At 61.3% G+C, this 19,521-nt stretch overlaps 1 protein-coding gene across 3 annotated transcripts; it reads left to right on the top strand.

Annotated features, from left to right (window-relative positions):
• The first annotated feature begins 1,724 nt into the window (after positions 1–1,724).
• BCAN (brevican) lies at positions 1,725–18,693 on the top strand. 3 transcript variants are annotated; one of them, XM_047704017.1, is made up of 14 exons: positions 1,725–2,082; positions 5,982–6,091; positions 6,676–7,050; positions 7,359–7,533; positions 7,790–7,917; positions 8,371–8,664; positions 10,943–11,176; positions 11,686–12,330; positions 15,606–15,713; positions 16,288–16,446; positions 16,916–16,998; positions 17,316–17,460; positions 17,722–17,912; positions 18,217–18,693. In XM_047704017.1, the coding sequence occupies exons 2-14, from the start codon at positions 6,001–6,003 to the stop codon at positions 18,322–18,324; spliced, it is 2,736 nt and encodes a 911-aa protein (XP_047559973.1). In that variant the 5' UTR covers positions 1,725–2,082; positions 5,982–6,000; the 3' UTR covers positions 18,325–18,693. The 3 variants fall into 3 exon arrangements, with proteins under 3 accessions (XP_047559973.1, XP_047559974.1, XP_047559975.1); XM_047704018.1 differs by lacking the exon at positions 1,725–2,082 and adding an exon at positions 3,718–3,737; XM_047704019.1 differs by lacking the exon at positions 1,725–2,082 and adding an exon at positions 5,234–5,252.
• Positions 18,694–19,521: the final 828 nt, after the last annotated feature.

Here is a 19,521-nt window from a genome sequence, read left to right as displayed (position 1 = left end):
CCTCTTGGAACAGACTGTCTGGTACCAGCCCTGGTCCAGCCCCAGCTGCTGCTGCTGGCCTCGGTCAAGGTCGGACTCCCCCAGGGCACTAAAACGTGTGCCTCAGGCCTTCTAGTCCTGAGGGGAGGTGGCAAAGAAGGTCACTTTCTCCGTCTTTCCCCGTCACAGCCAGGTTTCCCCGCTAGGGTTGAATTTCAGCCACTTGGTGGCCTGTGTGGGCTCAGGCCCCAGGTGGAACTGATCTTAGCCCCAGCTGGGGGGAGGCTGGAGGCAGGCACCCATGCTGAGACCGTCCTGGGGGAGGCGGGCTCTCTTTCAGCCGGGGTTATGAGGTCTGAGGGGAGCAAAGGGAGGTCCTGGGACTATCAGGTGCTGCTCAGATCTGCCCCAAGGCTGGGTGCCCCCCCTTCACTGGAGGACTTGGTCCTAAAATAGTGCCTGGTCCATAGTGGACGTTCAGTTAATATTTATGTAATGAAAGGAATAAATGGTGGATGGAGGTCCCTCCTTCTCCAGACCCTGCCAGGCCCCTTGTTCTGTCCTTTCAGGCTTCATCTCTGCCGCGGTCATTTCATTTACTAAAGGACCTACCACCCACCACGCCGGGTCCCCCTCTCCTGCCTGTCCAGTAGACGGCTGTCCAGGGAGGGGCCAGAGTTCTCCCTTCAGATCCTCAAAGGTTTGAGGAGGAGCTTATCGTGAGCTTCTGCGAAGCCCTCCGGAAGCCAGTCCACAGCTCTGGGAGCAGAAGACTGGGGCGGCTGGGGCATCTAGAGAAGGCAGTGCGGAGTCCTATGCAGGCGGGAGGGACTGGGATGCAGCCTAAATGGAAGGACAGGGATCTGTCCTGACGATGATTTGCCCTGCAGGCACCCCGCTTTACTCGGGATATTTTGGGGGTGGTGCTGGAGATATGGGGATCAAATCCCCCAACAAGCTATCCTCGGTGTCACCACCGGTATCCAGGGGAGACATTCCAGGCATCTGGCTGTCATGCCCACAGTCCATGCCAGAGGCTTTGCTTCAAGTCCCAGGAGGGAGGGGGAAGACAGAAGGGGGAGGGGCAGAGAGAGCCTGGGAAAGCAGAGGGAAGGGGAGTCGCTGGGGCCTCGTTGGTATTCTGAGGACTCCCCCACCGCCGGGCGGCACTCAAGGCCCACCCCCTGGCACCAGGCTGCACATTCATCAGCACCAGCCCTGGCCAGCGGGCCCTCGGGGCTCCCAGCAACGCCTGTGTTTCGCACTTTGGTTCGCATGACGGGTGTGCCCATTCCCAGTGCAGCCCCTCCCCCACCCCAGGTCCAGCGAGTCCCTGACTTGCTTTGCTTAAGCCGAGAATCTGCTGTCTAACCTCCATCGGTCCAGCTGCAAAGTCAGCTCCTCCTCTGTGCAGGGAGTGGGAGCCCCACCAGAGACAAAACCCAATCAGAGCTGCCCACCGGGAGATGGCTAAGGTCCTCTGCACTCCATCCTGCCTCCAAAAAACAGCTTCCCTCCCCCATTTTTATGCTCCCGTCATCCTCTCCCTTACTGCCCAAGTCTGAGGCCCTCCTCCTCTCCCCTTGCCCCTCGGGAAGTCCCTCCAGCTGTCTAACTTCCATCCCTCCTGCTGCAGCCTCCTCTCCAGCTCCTCGAGCGCTCCCTCCCCGCCCCTTCTGCCCGCCCTCCCTCCCTGCTCCCCGCGCCCGGCTTCTCCTCCCCAGAACGATGTCCTACTTCGCACGTCCTTGCTCTCGCGGCCGCCGCCGGGAACGGACGCAGAGGAGGCAGCGGGTCGCGTGACCTTCCCGAGCCCCCCGCGTCCCCGGCCAGGGGGCGGGGGCGGCCCCGGGGAGGGGCGGGGCGGGGGCGGGGGGAAGAAAGGGGGTTTTGTGCGGCGCCCGGCGGCCCGGCGCCCTCTTCCGAACGTTCTGCGGGCCCGGCCTCTCCCTGCGCCCGCGCAGTTCCCGCCGCAGTCGCCTGCAGCCGCAGGACCGAGCGTGGACCCGAAGGAGAGCCCGGAGGAGAGCCCGGAGGAGAGCCCGGAGGAGGCGGCAAACCCGGCGGTGCCGCCCCCTCGCCCCGGGCCCCCGCAGCCTGTAGGTAGGTGAGCGAGAGAGCAGCCGGGCCGCCCGAGAGCGGGGGGCACCCGCCGGCCGCCCGCGGTCCGCGACCCCGCGCAGCCCTGGCCTCCCGCGGCGGACCCAGCCCCTGACCCTGCCAGCCCCCCGAGCGCTCGCCGCCGCCTCCGGCCCTGCGGTCCGCACCCCTCCGCCGTGTGCGGCCCGACCTGCGTGCCCGAGTCCGCGGGCTGATGGGAACGCCCCCCCACCCCTGTCCCCGCCGCCTCCCTGCTGTGCGCTCCGGTGCCAGCCCCCCGCCCCGACTTCCGACCTTGTGCGGGGTGGGCGGCGGGAGGAGCGGGAAGCAGCCCTTCTTCTGGGGGCCCCTCCCCGGGGCCCGCGGGACAGCCTCGGCCGGTGGGACGGGCTCCCACTGGCGCCGGGAGTCCCAACTCTGTCACTTACTTGCTCTGTGACCTTGGGCAAATTAGTTGACCTCTCTGAACCTCGGGTTCCGCATCGGTGTAACCTATAGATAGTGTTTTTCTCAAAGTTAAGGTTGTCCATGGGAAGCGTTTTTAAGTGGCCTGGCTCGGGAAGAGGGTCGGTAACCATGAGCCTGAATTCTGGTTACCACTGCGGCTCTCCTTCCTAGCGGGCGGGTGGGCGGGGACACCCCCTGCCCCAGGTCCTTTCATGTCCCCTGCTCTCCTGCTTCCAACCAGATCAAGAGATTTTGCCCTCAGTTTTGTTAGCACCGTTAATACCTGCACAACTTCTATTCCAGAAAAAAGCATAAGATCAAGGGACGCTGTTACCCACAGCCCACCCACCCCAACCCTCGCCCACCCACAGCATCACGAGCACCTGATGCTAACTTGGCGGCATCTGCCCACAGGTTCCAGCCGAGGAGCCGCAGTCGTTGGCTTGTGATGTTGCCAATTGTATTACTAGTCGTGCTTCTGATCACTAGGACTGTTTGTGCAACTTCTATAGCCGGTCCTGCAGGCCCTGCTGAGGGCTGGTGGCTGTGGTCAGTGTCGCACGGCTCACGTTGCTGCTCACACTCAGGCGACCGTGAGAACTTCCCTCCTGCTGCCCTTGCTGCGTTCGGGAGCCTGGTTCCTGTAGGGCAGACCTCAGATGGCCAGCCTGGGGTTGGGGAGGGCAGTCAGCGCAGAGATGGGGGTGTTGGACACACACACACACATACACACAGACACACACACAGACACACACACAGAGACATACACACACACAGACATATACACACAGACACACACACACACATACACACAGACACACACACAGACACACACATACAGACACACACAGACACATACACACACACAGACACACACACACACAGAGACACGGCCTACTCTTCATCTTAATCCTCTGTGGATTGGGTCTTCAAGCCTAGGAGGGAGCTGGACTCAGCAGTCAGGCAGGCACGACAACGTAGCGCGAGGGAAGTTTCCTGAACAGCCTGCAAAACGCAAGGCAAGGGCAGAAATCTCGGAGCTGCAGCAGGACAGAATGAGCCGGACAGAGGGACGGTGTGGCATCAGGGTAAGGGACAGGAAGCCCCCCACAATGCGGAGCTCTCCAGGTTAGAGATGGAGAGGGCGTGAGCTCTGGACGACAGCAGAGGGGCCGGAGAAGGCCCGGGCCCGCTCCCCGCCTCAAGCCCAGGTCTGAGGCTGGTGCCCGCTGAGGGGAGCCATAATTTTCCCAGGACACCTCGCCGTACCAGGAGGGAGCTGAGACCCAAGCTGGGCGGGGTTGGCAGTGGGGTGGGGGGCAGCGCAGATGCCTCTGATCATGAGAACCAGACAATCCAGGCCCCCTCTTGGCCCCTCTGGTCAGTGACTCCCACTGGGTGGGATGACCCCCTTATCCCTGTGTCACTAGGCCTTCACCAGCCTCAGACCCTCTCCCTTCACTCCCTCACCTTCAAAACAGAGGTGAAAGGGGGGGTCCAGGCTGTGGGCCCCAGAGTGGCTCCAAATATATGGGTTTCTGGGCCACCTGTCGGAGAGCTGGGACCCAGGTCTGTGAGCTGCTCCAGCTCCAGCCCAAAGAGAGGGGAGGGAAGGCGCCAGAAAGGGGCCCGGCCAGTACCTCACCAGGCTCACAGGCAAGATGACCAGTCTGCCCAGCACCCAGCAGGGACTGGCCACCCACGCCGAATGGTCCCTCACCTACCCCAGAAAGCGGTCCTCCCAGTTGCCCCCATGTGCAGAGCTGGTCTCAGCAGCCTCTGGTCTGGCCCCCTAGAGAAAGACTCTAGACATTTAGCTTCTGTCACTCCTTCCCCAAGTGTGACCCTGAGGAGATGAAGCCCAGCCGTAGTGGGGGAAAGGGAGGTGTTGTCGGTGGGGAGGCTTTCGGAGGAGGATCTGAGATCCCTGGGAGAACTGGGGAGAAGAGAGGAATGTCCCAGCCGCTCAGGCTCAGGAAGGCGGAGATGTGCAGGAAGGCAGAGCCTGAGAGGGCAAAGAAGACGGAGGTCGAGCAGTGGGCCTGGAGTGGGAATGAACCTGAGCACTAGGACATCTTGCCTGTAGTCCTGTGGGGTCACTGGCCTCTTCCAGGGCAGACCCGGGTCTGCACGCATTTCGACTAGCCCGACCCGTACGGATGTTGGACACTAGTTCCCCAGCCTTCCCTCCTGCGGACACACTGGCCCGGTACCTGACTTGACTTTGCTGGGGACCAGGGTCAGCCCTAGCACCCTCTGGGTCCCCTTTCTCAATGTCACCCCCGCATCCCTCCATTATGAGAGTGTAAGTGCCTTGAGATCTTCAGAAGTCTTGTGTGGATTCTCAGAGTGTCAGATAGCCAAGGGCAGGAGGGACATGGCCCCTCCCATTTAGTCTCACCCTCCTTTAGCACCCCCCCCCCAAGCCTAGGGCTGGGGTGGGGGAAGGGAGAGGCTGGATGGAGGCCAGACTGGCAGAGACAGGGGCTTTGTCCCAGCCGGTTTCTGAGCCAGGAGATCCGGTGGGAAAGCCCGTGCCAGGCAGAAAGGAAGGCTGGGAAGAAGGGGAGAAGGCAGCCAAGGAGGGGGCGGAGGATGCTACGAGTAAAGAGAAGAGTTTTCTTATAAGTAACTGTGGGGTAGGGGGAGGTCAAGGAGGGGTAGGGCTAGAGAGAAGTTGCACATTGCCCAGGTTCAGTCTAGGAGGCCTTCCTGGAGGAGGCTAGGTGGGTACAGTACTCAGGGAGGGACAGGAAGGGAATCCTGGAGGGATACTGGGGGAGGAGGAGGTTCTGGGTTCAAGGAGGGAGTCTGGCATGGGAGGAGCACAGGGGGTTGGTTTTGTTTTTGTTTTTAAGATTTTATTTATTTATTTTGCAGAGACTGAGAGAGCACAGGCAGGGGCAGCAGCAGGCAGAGGGAGAAGCAGGCTCCCCGCTGAGCAGGGAGCCCAACACAGGGCTCGATCCTAGGACCCTGGGATCATGACCCGAGCCAAAGGCAGACTCTTCACCATCTGAGCCCCGCAGGCGCCCTGAGCACAGGGGTTGTTAAGTACAATAGCACCCACCACGCATACTACCAGCATTTATTGAGCTCCTACAGTGTACCGGAGTTGTGCGTCTGTATAGGGTTTTTAGGATAGACAGGGTTCTAAAGCCCATAGCCTCATCACGACCCGGGAGGTGGTGGTCATGGTGCTCCTGTACAAGTTGGCAAACCAAGGCCCAGAGAGGTTAAGGACCCGGGCTTAAGTCATGCAGCAAGTTGACTAGAACCCAGTCTGGTTCCCAGGAAGAACTTCCTGGTGGGGAGATAGGATCAGAAACAAGGGAGTTAACAGTGAGGTGGGAACAGCGGGCTTCCGGGGCCATGATGTGTGTGAGTCCAAATGGGTGTGGCTGGGAGCCAGGGGAAGTCCGTCTTGAGGTCTAACCTCGTCTTTCCTCCTCAAGTCCCTCCACCAGCCTGAGCATGGCCCCACGGTTCCTGCCCCTGCTGGCAGCTCTGGCCCTGGCCCAGGGCCCTGTGGCCTTAGCTGATGCCCTGGAGGGGGACAGCTCAGGTAAGCAACAGCACTCAGGGTCACTGTCTCTGTCTCCCACATTGCCCCTGTGGAAGGGGGTGGGCTTGGAGGACCCAGGGAGAGAGGATTGGGGCACTGAGGGGAAAGGTCTGGTCTGGGACACTTGGAAACAAGGGCTCTGGGTGAGGCAGGGAAAACTGGGGGGAAGGTGGGAGGGGCAGCAGGTGCAAGGCTGCCGGTCTCTAGAGTCTGGGACCTGTAGATGGGCTGGGGAGGCAGAAGTGGGTAGAGCGGGGAGAAATCCTGAAGGTGAGTCTGAGGGAAACAGGGGAAACTGAGGCCAGGGCTGGAGGACCTGGGGAGCAGATTAGACCTGGGCTGGGCACCCGGGGATTCTGGGGTGGTACTGGGCCACTCTCTGGGAGAACTGATTGGGAGACCTGGGGACAGCTCTGGAGAGTGTCCAGGGTGGTCCTGGGGTCCTAGAGGCCAGCATGCGCGGCCCTTCTGGTGGGTGGGAGGGATCCCAGGGCAGGCTGGGAAATCGGGTGGGACGGTGTGGACCCTCGCGCCCGCCCCCCACGCCGAGTTCCAGCTGGCCCCGCCCACTCACCCACCTACAGAGGACCGGGCCTTCCGCGTGCGCATCGCTGGCGATGCGCCACTGCAGGGCGTGCTGGGCGGTGCCCTCACCATCCCGTGCCACGTCCACTACCTGCGGCCGCCGCTGGGCCGCCGGGCCGTGCTGGGCTCCCCGAGGGTCAAGTGGACCTTCCTGTCCGGGGGCCGCGAGGCCGAGGTGCTGGTGGCACGGGGGCTGCGTGTCAAGGTGAGCGAGGCCTACCGGTTCCGCGTGGCGCTGCCGGCCTACCCGGCGTCGCTCACCGACGTGTCCCTGGTGCTGAGCGAGCTGCGGCCCAACGACTCGGGCATCTACCGCTGCGAAGTCCAGCACGGCATAGACGACAGCAGCGACGCAGTGGAGGTCAAGGTCAAAGGTGAGGGCAGGACGAGGGAGGTTCCGGCAGGGAGGGAGCCCACAGTCTGAGGGGGAAGCACACCCAGGTGGATGGCACCCACAGAGCTGGAAAAGGAGTGAGTAGATACCGGCCTTGGTCACATCGTTTCTCTCTGCTGCTCCCTGCGGGGTGGAGGGAATCCTGCTCACAGTCTAACGTAACCCCCTCTTGCTGTCGAGTGAGCACCGTTTGGACTTGACTCCTTGTGTACAGGGGAGTGACAAGGAGGGCGAGGGGAGGCTGATATGGGGGTGATCCTGCCTCAGGGCTCCTCTCTGCCCCCCCAGGGGTCGTCTTTCTCTACCGGGAAGGCTCTGCCCGCTATGCTTTCTCCTTTACGGGGGCCCAGGAGGCCTGTGCCCGCATCGGAGCCCGCATCGCCACCCCGGAGCAGCTCTATGCCGCCTACCTCGGAGGCTATGAGCAGTGTGACGCTGGCTGGCTGTCCGACCAGACCGTGAGGTGGGTGGGCGGCTGGGGACCAGGAGCTTCTACTTGTAGCTGAGGTATCGGTGGGCCCTGGTTCAGCAGGGACTGCCTGATGTCTCAGGCTAGCCATCCGGCTCCCACTGCCTCCAGGCAATGAGGTTGGCCTGCCCTGGGGTAGGGGGTGTCCCTGCAGAACCGGGTAGACAGATGGCTGCCTTAAAAGGCAGTGTGGTTCAGGAGGGGCATCCCTGGAGGGCTCCCTGATGAAGGCATCTTTACTCGCTCTCAGGTATCCCATCCAGACCCCACGAGAAGCCTGTTATGGAGACATGGATGGCTTCCCCGGGGTCCGGAACTATGGAGTGGTGGACCCGGACGACCTCTATGATGTCTACTGCTATGCCGAAGACCTAAATGGTGATTGGGGGTGAGGGGTTCTCGGGTTAGAGCCCCTTCTCCGGGGCTGGCTGGAGCTCCTCCTGGGGCCTCTGCTGGACCTGTCATCCCTCGTGTGTTCAAGCGGGCATCCGGAGGGGCTTCCAAGGAAACAAGCTGGTCCCGCCCTCCAAACTGTCATGGAAGCAAGTTCGTGGCCAACGCCTCAGACAGGTGGTCGGAGACTGAGTCTGACACCTGCTGTGCCTCTCTCTACCTCTCAGCCTCCCCAGGCCTCACTTTCCTTCTTCGCAGAGTGAGGAAGTGGAGCCAGCCCCTCTGAGTAATTTCATCCCAAGGTTGCACTCAAGCTTTGACCCTGAAAGAAGGGAGTTGACTCCTTGTCCCCGATGTGGAGACGGAGGCCTGGAGAAGCCAGCCAGGGTGGACGGGGCTGCCAGCTTCCGGGTGACACAGCCTCCTCTTCCCTCCCAGGAGAGCTGTTCCTGGGTGCCCCTCCAGACAAGCTGACGCTGGAGGAGGCACGGGCGTACTGCCGGGAGCGGGGTGCGGAGATCGCCACCACCGGCCAGCTATACGCCGCCTGGGATGGCGGCCTGGACCGCTGCAGCCCGGGCTGGCTGGCCGATGGCAGTGTCCGCTACCCCATCGTCACGCCCAGCCAGCGCTGCGGGGGTGGCCTGCCTGGTGTCAAGACGCTCTTCCTCTTCCCCAACCAGACCGGCTTTCCCGACAAGCACAGCCGCTTCAGCGTCTACTGCTTCCGAGGTGAGCGGCCTCCCTGCGGGGGCTGAGACCGGCCTATCTCTGTCAGGGACCCAGAGCTGAGCCTGGGCGTCCCACCGCTGCTCGGACTAGTATCTCTCGGGTCTTTGCCGTTTGCCTGAAGGAGTCCTGGGTGACGCCCAGCTTGGCACCTAGGGCTCTTGTTCCGCTGATGCCCTCTGGCTTGGGCTGTGTGGCCTCAGGGAGGACTTGCCTCCTTGTGCCCCTCACCTACCTTCCCTTCAGCCATCCATGGCTTGCCTCCCCAGTGCCAAAGCTGCCTCTTCCGTATTGGGAGGTTGGGAGGGTCCATTTCTGGGTATCTCATTAGTAGAGCAGAGATTTTTTTTTTAAGATTTTATTTATTTATTTGACAGACAGAGATCATAAGTAGGCAGAGAAGCAGGTAGAGAGAGAGAGGAGGAGCCACGCTCCCCGCTGAGCAGAGAGCCCGATGTGGGGCTCCATCCCAGGACCCTGGGAACATGATCCAAGCTGAAGGCAGAGGCTTTAACCCACTGAGCCACCCAGGCGCCCCTAGAGCAGAGATTAGGGACATTCTCTGAACCCAGTGAATGGTCTAATCCAGTTACCATCATGCTCTCCAGAGCTCTCATGACGTTGGGGGAGGTGGGCAGGGTCAGAAACTTCAGTTGATGGTCTCAGATCTTTAGCCACCAAGGGTTGATGGACAGACGCAAGTCCTCCCCATAGGGGGCAGGTCCTCAAGGACCGCTGGGTGTAGAGATGGCTTTCTGACCACATCTTAACATTGGGAGCTGGCAGGAAGGCAGTGCCTGGGCTCCCCAGAGGCACAGGGCCCCGACCAAGGGTGGCTGACAGTCATGGGGCGTTCTCAGTCCTCGCCACACTCGTGAGCCTGCGGTACTGGTGGGGCTGGAGGCAGAAGTGAAAGGAGAATGCACAGCCCCTAGTCTGAAGGGGAAAGCCACTGCTTCTGCCTTGGGAGCTCCCAGTCCAAGGGGAGATGAGATGCCTTGCTCCCAGTATGAGGGGAGACTGAGAGAAAAGCATTACTTCTGCTGGGCTCAATCCAGAAACATCTTGAGCCCGGGGCAAGGGAGCGGTGGGGCAGTGAAATCCGTAGGAAGGCAGGTCTGTCTGGAAAGGCCAACTGGAAGAGGGTTGACCGTGATGATCGTAATTACAGTGAGCAGCTTGGAACAGGTGGAGGACAGAGGCGGGCAAGGGCACGGCTTCGTTTGCCTGGCAGGAGCCAGGCTCCCTGGAGCAGGCTGTGCAGTCACATCTGCTTAGCGCAGACAGCCCTCAGGGCTTTTCTTAACCCAGTTCCACCACCGCTTCATTGGTTTTCTGACCTTCGTTCTCTTCTCCAAAGACCAGGTTATCCTTTCCAAAGCCCCAGTGGTTTGAAGGCAGCAGTTCCAGGAAGGATGTGGCAGCCCCTCCCTTTCCCCTCCTGCCCCAGTGCTGAGACCCTCAGGTGGTGACTGTTGGATGTCCTTCCTGGACTCCACCCTTCAGCTCTCCTGCGTGAAGGCCCTCTCTCCCCTTCCATTTAAAAAACCCCGGGGTCCTTGTGCCTTGCTCCAAGAGCAGGGTCCCACAGTGCTGAGACCACCTGTCCATCCTTCTTCCTCCACCCCTTAATCAGGAAACTCTCTCCTGAGCCTTTCCTGACAGCTCTGTCTAAAGTAGTACTTCTCACCATTCTATCTCCTTACCCTGCCTAATTTTTTTTAATTTTATTTTTTTAAGATTTCATTTATTTATTTGACCGAGACACAGCAAGAGAAGGAACACAAGCAGGGGGAGTGGGAGATAGAGAAGCAGGCTTCCCACTGAGCAGGGAGCCCGATGATGCGGGGCCTGATCCCAGGACCCTGGGATCATGACCTGAACTGAAGGCAGATGGTTAACGACTGAGCCACCTGGGCGCCCCTAATTGTTCCTTGTATGATAACTTTATGATACATGCTTATTTGTTTATTATCTGTAGCTAGGCTGTAAACTCCCTTAGGGCAGGAGGTTTGCTGGCTTTTCTCCACTGTATCCTCAGTGCCCAGAAGAATGCTGGCCTGCCACATGGTGGGCCCTTGATTGATGCTTGAGGAATAGGTGGTGAACTCCCTCCCACAGTGCTCCCTGGGTCCTTTGGGTCCTCCACAAAAAGGCTGAGTGAGAATTGGGACTCTCATGGTTTTTGAGTCTAGCCCAGAGACGGTGGGTCTCTGCCATGCCCGTGGCTATAGGACCGAGCTGCCTGGTCAACTTCCCATTGGCACTTCCCTCCTGATAGACTCTGCCCGGCCGTCTGCCATGCCTGAGGCGTTGGACCCAGCGTCAGACCCAGTCTCTGATGGGCTGGAGGCCATTGTCACGGTGACAGAGACCCTGGAGGAACTCCAGCTGCCTCAGGAGGCTGTGGAGAGCGAGTCCCGGGGAGCCATCTACTCCATCCCCATCGTGGAGGATGGAGGGGGTGGAACCTCCACTCCAGAAGACCCTGCAGAGCCCCCGAGGACCCTCCTTGGTAACCGAATCCCCTAGTAAGAGAAGTCGGTGGTGCGGGTGCAAGCCCGGGGTGTTGCATGACTTGTCTGTCCTTTCTCAGCAGCTCTGATGCAGGGCGTGTCTCCAGTGCTCTCCCAACCCTTGCCTTTCCAGCACATTCCACTCCCAACTCTCTGGGTCTGGGAAGGAGGGTGCTCCTTCCTTTGCTCCCTCCTCCCCCCACCTACCCAAAATAAACTAGAGATTTCAAGGCTAGGAGAGAGAGATACAACAACCATGTTTTTTTCCTGGGCTGATGACAGCTCACAGAGCCTCCTCCAGGTAGTCTCAATATTGCTGCTCAGGTTGAAGGTCTTCTGGTGGGGGGGAATGGAGGTAGCCTTTCCCTGGGACAGGGACAGGCATTCCCCTGGTCGCCCCCCCCCCCCCCGCCCTCACCCTCCCCAGCCCCTGCTTCCTTCCCTTCCCCGTGGTCTTCGGTTTGGGCTGGTGCTGTCCCTGGTGCTGAACCACCTGTGCTTTGTCTAGAATTCGAAACGCCATCCATTGTCCCTCCCCTGGGGTCCTCCGAAGAGGAAGACAAGGCTTTGGAGGAAGAAGAGAAATACACAGATGAAGAGGAAGAAGACGAGGAAGAGGAGGAGGTGGAAGATGAGGCCCTGTGGGCCTGGCACAGTGAGATCAGCAGCCCAGACCCAGAGACTCTTCTCCCCACGGAGCCAGCCCTAGAGGAATCGCTCTCCCGTGCCTCCCCCCCACCAGCGAGTGCAGTCCTACAGCCTGCTGCATCACCACACCCCGACGGAGAGCCAGAGGCTCCCAGGCCTCCGAGGGTCCTTGGACCACCCACTGAGACTCTACCCACTCCCAGGAATGGGAAACTGACAGCCCTGCCACCTTCCACTCCAGCCGGGGAGAGAGAGGTGGGGGAGGAGGCTGGTGGTCCTGAGCTGTCTGGGGTCCCTCGAGGAGAGAGTGAGGAGGCAGGGAGCTCTGAGGATACCCCTGCCCTGCTTCCAGCCACACGGGCCCCTGAGGGTGCCAGGGAACTGGAGGCCCCCTCTGAAGAGAATTCTGGAAGAACTGTCCCAGCAGGGACCTCAGTGCGGGTGCAGCCAGTGCTGCCCACTGACAGCGCCAGCCGAGGTGGAGTGGCCGTGGCCCCCTCATCAGGTAACTTTGCCCAAGGCTCGAACTCCCTCTTTCTCCTTCTTCCCTTTCTCCCCTTGAAGCTCTGGGTCACATGACCTATGGTCCTCTGACCCCCATTACCCCAGCGTCTCCTGTCCTTTGCCTTCTTCTACTACCTGTGGGTGTCCAGTCTTGGGTGCCACATCTGTGACTTCCAACCCTGCTCTCTGATTTCTCACCTCATGACCCCCAACCCCACCGTCCCACCCCTGTGACTCCAGCCTCCCAACTGACCACTTGCGACCCTTTCTTGCCCTTGTCTCTCCACCTGTGACTCACCAGCCCCACAGACCACCCACCACCCTCAAGCACCGTAGATGCCCTGGGGGCCTATTGTATTCTTGGGGCCCAGGCCCCTCTCCTGCTGCCTCTCCCCCTCCTGTGTGCCACCCCCTTTAGCCACCCCACTGATATCAGGGAAGCCTGGGATTCCATCCCTGCCCTCAGCCTCTGGGGTCTAGGAGAGCCCGTATCCCCACAGAGCCTTAAGCGTCTACTTCTGTGAAGTATTTTTTTGACTGTTTCATGGAAAACAAGCCTTGGAAATAAATCTCTATTAAACCACTTTATAACCAAAACTCTGGCACCCTCTGTGTCCACCCCCAGCTGTCTGCCCTTTTCATTCCTCGCATTTGTGTCGCAAGTCCGGGCAGCTCTCCGATGCTCCCCCTCGTGCCCTGTCTCTCCCCCCCTCTCTCCCTCGCTCTCTGCTCCTCTCTTCCTTTCTTCATCCTCAGCCAGTGCCCCTTCCCGCCCTCCCCTTCTAACATGCCACTGGTCCTCCATCCTGCCCTCTCAGGCTCCTCCTCTGCCTTCCTTCCTGACCACCAAGAGCCCAACTCTGATGGTGCAGAGGAGTCACTGTCCATCAGTTGGCAGGGCTGCTGGGAGTTGTAGTCCCTCACTCCTGATGGGGTGAAACTTCCGCCAGCCTGAGAGGGAGGGAGAGAGAGAGAGAGAGTGTGTGTGTGGGCGCACACATGTGTACTCATTTCTGAGCCATCTTGAAGGCTTCTGTCTAGAGCCAGACATACAGACTAGTGATGGAGAAAGTCCGTCTTGGCGTAGAAGCTCATCCCTGGCCCCAGCCTCCCCCACCACAACTCAGAAGGGGGACGGGATCTAACTTCCATCCCACTGCCCACTGCCGCCCCTCCCCCACTGACCCTGCCCTAATGAGCACCTCGCCACCCCTTGGAAGACTCTCACTCTCCCTGAACCCAAAAGATCTCAAAGTCCCTGATGCTGGAGAAGACACAATGCAGGACGCGAGGACAGAGAGGAAATGCAGAGGGGAAGGAGTGGGAGTCAGATTCTGGGGTCTGAGAGAAGCCCCACTGGCTCAGGGAAGGTTGAGCTTCCCAGTGGAGACCCCTGGAGAAGGCTGGGTTCTTCCCAGTTCCTGTGTTGCCCTCCCGAGATGGTCCAGGATCGGATAGGGCCCCTGCATCACACCCGGCTGGCCCATCGGGCTCGCCCATTTCAACCATTGGCTCCCTGCCCAGCTGGCCTCGGAGCTGTGTGGGTTGGGAGGCGGTTTGGTGGGAAGAGAAGCAGCAGTGGGAGTCTCTACAGTGTCTTAGTTACCCCACCTGGAGGCCCAGGGATGTTCTCTGGCCTACTATTGCAGCAGGAGGGAAGAACTTTCTGGCTGTGTATGGCAGTTGGCCCCAACACGGGAAGGAAGGAGAGTGGAACGTCTCAAGAGGGGTTCCTTCACTTCCGCTCTGTCTGTCCTGGTTCAGGTTCTACCTCCCTCAGCCAGGGGAAGGACCTCATGGCCTGGGTGGGGAACCAGGTTTGGAATCTCCGTCCCCCAGGAAAGTGTGAGGGATGGAGCGGGCTTCAGGACACCTACCCTCTGTGGGTCCTGGTGCTTAGTGGGTTAAGTAAAACACCTCTCCTCCCCCTTTGCCCCGGGAGCTAGTGCTGGCAGCTTGGAGGTGAGGCGGGAGGGGAGGTGACAGAGTGGGGGTGCCCGAACAGCAGATTCATTTCACCCCAAACAGCTTGGTCATCCCAGCAACATTCTTGGACTCAGCTCCAGCTTCCCCTCCCCCTACCCAGCAAAGGGAAGCACAGTGGACCTTGCCCTTGGATGCTAGGCATAAGGCACAGTCTGAAGAGTCCCGCTCAGAGCTGATTTCCCCTCCCGAGCTGTGAGCCCAGCCCTGCACTGTCAGTCTGTGGGGCCGTCTTCCCCTTCCTGGACCAGAAGGAGGGAAATCGGCCCACCCAGCACCCAGGCCTGGTGTAAAGGCCGCCACCTTCTGTCCCCGGATCCAGAGGGAGAGAGCCCAGAGGGGAAGGCAGGTGACCCAGCCAGACCGCAGATGGCAGGCCTTCAGGGTTCTGTGTCAGTCTAAGAAGACTGCCTGGGCGAAGGAGTGCCAGAAGAAGGGAGAGAGGGGGGACTGGAGGGCTTTCTGGGCTGGGGAACTTGCAGAAAGCCCAAGGTGGAAGGGAGTTTGGGGAGATAAGAAGGGGGGACAAGAGACTGCACAGTGTTGAGAGAGTGTGAGGAGCCGGCTGTAGGACAGCGGGAGCCCTGCAGCTTCAGGCTGGGGGGTGGGTAGGGGGAGAGGACGATTAGGGCATAGACCCAGGGGAAATACGTTGGTTCTTCACTATGATAGTGCTTGGTGCTTCTGGGGCTGACTCCATGTGCCCCACCCCAACTGCAGAAGGAATAGCTAGCCCTCCCCCACCCCAGTATCAGGTCCCAGAAGCAGTAAAGTACAGACCACAGCTTTCTGTTGCTGCGGTGACAGTCCTCTCCTCTGGTTTCACCCAGCCCACCTAAACTGTACAGAACTGTGCAGGTACCCGGCCCCAAGACAAGAGACTGGGGTACTAGCCTCCAGGCCCAGAGAGGTCAAGTGACCTGCGCAATGTCACTCAGCAGAGCCAGGAGCCACAGGAGAGTCCAGATCTCATGGTCCCCAGCCCAGTGTCTTTCCCTTTCGTGGGATTGGGTCCTGAGGGCCGTCCTGACCACCTTCCCCCAGCCTGTTACACTGGGCCCACACTGGTGGCCACGAAAATGGCCAGCACAGGGCTGAGTCGATGCTGGGAAGGGGGATGGTCAGTGTGAGAGAGAAACCCAGAACTTAGGCCCGGGCTGACTTTTAAGGTTCTGTGATAGCTCCCAAGACAAGGAGGCTGGGGCCGTGAACTCTCTGAACCCTTCCCCCGGGGGTTCAGGCTGCAGAGTTGTGCTCCCCAGCTCCCCCCACCTCACTTCTCTCCCCCTTCAGGTGACTGTGTCCCCAGCCCCTGCCACAATGGTGGGACGTGCTTGGAGGAGGAGGAGGGGGTCCGCTGCCTGTGTTTGCCTGGCTATGGGGGGGACCTGTGTGATGTTGGTGAGTGTGTTGAAGGGCAGGGTGTGGGGGGATTGGGGGTAGATCTGAAGCCTGGACCCGGGACAGTGAGCTAGCTCTGCACCCAGGAGGGAGGGCACTGGTTTGGGCCTTGTCATTAATGAATCTCCATTTTAAGCAAATCACATAACCTCTCTGAGCCCTAGCCTCGATTTCCTCATCTGTTAAGTGGAACCACACATGCCTTTCTCAAGTGGTCCAGGAATGAGGAGTGCATAGCCTACCCGTACGCCTGGCAGCAGGCGGTCCCTACTTGTCACTTCTCTCCTGGGAAGATGGGATGTCGCAGCCCCCTAGGATGGAGGGTTGCGGAGACCCAGACCGGGACACCAGCCCTCACACTCCTTGGTCCCTGGCGCTCAGAGGACGAAGCCATCAAGGCCCCCTGCACCGGGGTCCCTCAGGACTCCTCCTTGCCCCCTTTCGGGGCTGGCCCTTGGGCGGGGACCGCCGGCCCCTTAGCCCCGCCCCCTGCGGCCGCGGCGGGGGAGGCCCGGTCCCTTACAGAGGACGTGCCCCCGCGCCGGCCTCAGCGAGCCGCCCCTCTGTGCCCCAGGCCTCCGCTTCTGCAGCCCTGGCTGGGACGCCTTCCAGGGGGCCTGCTACAAGCACTTCTCCACGCGGAGGAGCTGGGAGGAGGCGGAGACCCAGTGCCGGCTGCTCGGCGCGCACCTGGCCAGCATCAGCACGCCCGAGGAGCAGGACTTCATCAACAGTGGGCTGGGGGCGGGGCTGGAGGGGCCCGTCGCCCGCCCTTCCTCACCCACTCATTAACCCACCACTAACCGTCAGTGAGTGCGGGAATCCATTAACTCCCTCATTAACCCGGTGCCCGCGCCCTGGTTTACTTCGCTCATTCATTCCCGTCCCGTGGTCCCTGCCCGGCCCGACGCCCCCCGCGGCCGCGCCCCCTCCCCGCCTCTGCCCCCTCCGCCTGCCCCCCCGACCCGTTCTGGCCCCGCCGATGTTTTCTTCTCCGCACCCCTGCCGCCCGCCCGGGCCCTGCCCTCTGTCCGCGCGCGGGCAGAGGCTGGACGGGCCGATGGGAACGCGGGGAAGCCCCCGCTGGGTCTGGCGGGAACGACGCCCCCCGCCACCCCGGGGCCGCCGGGAGCGGGGAGCGGCGCCACCTGCTGGCAGCGGGGCTCACTGCACACCTGCGCCGGCCCGCGCTTCCTCCCCAGGTCGATACCGCGAGTACCAGTGGATCGGGCTCAACGACCGGACCATCGAAGGCGATTTCCTGTGGTCAGATGGCGTCCCCCTGGTGAGAGGCTCCGGCTGTTCCTCAGCGGCCTGGGTCGCTTCTTCCAAGCCCTACTGACCTCCACCCCCAGTGACCTCATCCCTCGCCCTCCTCTGCGGGCCCCTTCTCTGTCCCTCTTCCCCCTGGGGCGGCCTCCCTTCTTTGCGTTCCTTTCTTCCCATTATTCCCCCCACCAAGGCCCGCGAGCTGTTCCTTCACCTCCTGGGCCCCCACTCCCCATCCCCCACCCCCCTGCCTCTTAGTGCTTCTCCCACCCTCCTCAGGCCCTCTAGGTCCATCCCTCCCCCTCACCACCGCCCGCCATGCCTTCCCCCCAGCTCTACGAGAACTGGAACCCCGGGCAGCCTGACAGCTACTTCCTGTCTGGAGAGAACTGCGTGGTCATGGTGTGGCATGATCAGGGACAATGGAGTGATGTACCCTGCAATTACCACCTGTCCTACACCTGCAAGATGGGGCTGGGTGAGGCCGGGCAGGGGGGAGGAGGAAGCGCCAGGGGCACGAGGCCGATGTGTGTGTAGAAGGAGGGGGCAGAGCTACGGAAGCATCAGAAATGTGTCCCAGGCCATGCGCAAGGGGGAGATAACAAATGAGGTGGGTCCACTAGGAACCTCTGCTCTTTTTTGCATCATATTATGGCCCGCCCCCCCATCCTGATTCTGGGAACTGTCACCCACAGAGCCAGGCTCCCAGTTCTTGATTGTGTCCCCCCTGCCCCTGCAGTGTCCTGTGGGCCTCCACCAGAGCTGCCCCTGGCCCAAGTGTTTGGCCGCCCACGGCTGCGCTATGAAGTAGACACGGTGCTTCGTTACCGGTGCCGGGAGGGGCTGACTCAGCGCAACCTGCCACTGATCCGCTGCCAGGAGAATGGCCGTTGGGAGCCTCCCCAGATCTCCTGTGTGCCCAGGAGGCCTGTGAGTGCCGGGAGGACGCAGGTGGGGAGTAGCCAACAGTAGCCCTGGCCTCTAGTCCCAGCTCTGCCAGCCGCTGGCTGTGTGACCTCGCAGCCATTGTGGCTGCCTTTGGAGGCAGCGGGAGAGGTGGGTGCTCTGGGGTCCCTTTCAGTGCTGAGGTCTGAGAGCACTGGCCACACTCTGGGCTCTTACGGGCTGAGCCAGGGAAAGGGTTTCAAAGAGATCATAACCCCAGAGGGCAGGCTCTCAGAAGAGACCTGGGGAGGAGCCCCGCATAGACAGTGAGTGTGGGTGTCTTTCCCAGGCTCGAGCTCTGCACTCACTGAAGGCTCCAGAAGGACATCAAGGAGGGCTCCTGGGACGCTGGAAGGCACTGCTGACCCCTCCTTCCAGTCCTGCTCCGGGTTCCTAGAGAGGGAGGCCTTCAACACAGCTGCCCCCAGCACTGCCCCCCCCCCACCCTCTTCCCATCACAGGAAGTGACAACAGGAGAGGAGTGGGGTTGGAGTCCGGGTGATAGTGACTGAGGGGTTTGTGGGCAGTACCTGGGCAGCCCCCTCTCACCCCTACCATGGGCATCAGGTCACCCCTCCTCCGAGGGCCTCAAGGAAGTCCCTAAGTGCCTCAACTGCCCTCTCCTTGCCAGCCATCCTGTCCCGTCCGTTCCCCTGGGTGGCACCTGGTCCGCTCACTCTCATGTTTCCCAGGGAATGGGTTTGCAGGATGGATTACTGTGTAACCAGCAGGAAATAAAGCCACTTTGGAGCACAGGCAAGTTTGATGCTTCTCTGTGAGAGGGAAGGAGATGAGAGAGGGGTTGGGCTGGGCCTCCTGGGATATTGATCAGCTTCTGAAGGTCAGAGAGGTTCCCAAGAGGTCAGTGGAGAGAACAGTGCTGGCACGGAATAGTGGCCCGGTATGGGTTTACAGAACGAAGGAGCTCGCAGGGGCTGACCGACAGGATTAGCGTGTTTGGAGGGAGCTGGAGTGCCAGAGTGCCCAGTCAAGCGGACCTGCACAGCCTGGGGAGGGAGAGGGATGGAGAGCCCACAGAGGAAGGCGGGGAGACCGGTGCCTTGATGGCCCGGTTCTGAGATTCCCAAAAGGGGCGGTTTCTCTCAAGGGTGAAGGTGAGAGTGAAGGGAATGCAGGTCCGGGGGCCAGACTGCAGCACGGCTCACTTCCAGCAAAGGAAACAGGGCTTGGGGCAGCAAGACGAGGGCCAGGGAGACGCCCCCAGCCCTGCGGTGCGCTCGGCTCCGAGAAAGACCTGGTAGGGCTCCCGGCTGTGACCGGCAGAGGGCGCTGCGGACGCAGGCACCGCGGGCTGAGAGCGCCGCGTGCGCCTGCGTGAGTGCGGCCGGCGGGAGGAGCCGCAGGAGTCCCAGGAGGCCGCCAGGGGGCGCCGCGACCCCTCGTTGCGAGCCGCGCGGACGGGGAAGCGGGGAGCGGGCGGCGGGGCGGAGGGTGACTTCCGGCCAGGGTGCGCCGACGGCACGGGCTGTGAGTCAGCGCGGCTGGGGTGGTGAGGTCACCGTCGGAAGTGGGGAGAGGAGGGCGGGTGTGAGCGCGTGTGTACCTCCGCGCGGGGCACGGCCTTGGGCCCCGC

This window comes from Lutra lutra, chromosome 15 (genome assembly GCF_902655055.1).
Source record: "Lutra lutra chromosome 15, mLutLut1.2, whole genome shotgun sequence".
Lineage (NCBI taxonomy): Eukaryota > Metazoa > Chordata > Mammalia > Carnivora > Mustelidae > Lutra > Lutra lutra.
This window is presented reverse-complemented; position numbering and strand designations above follow the sequence as displayed.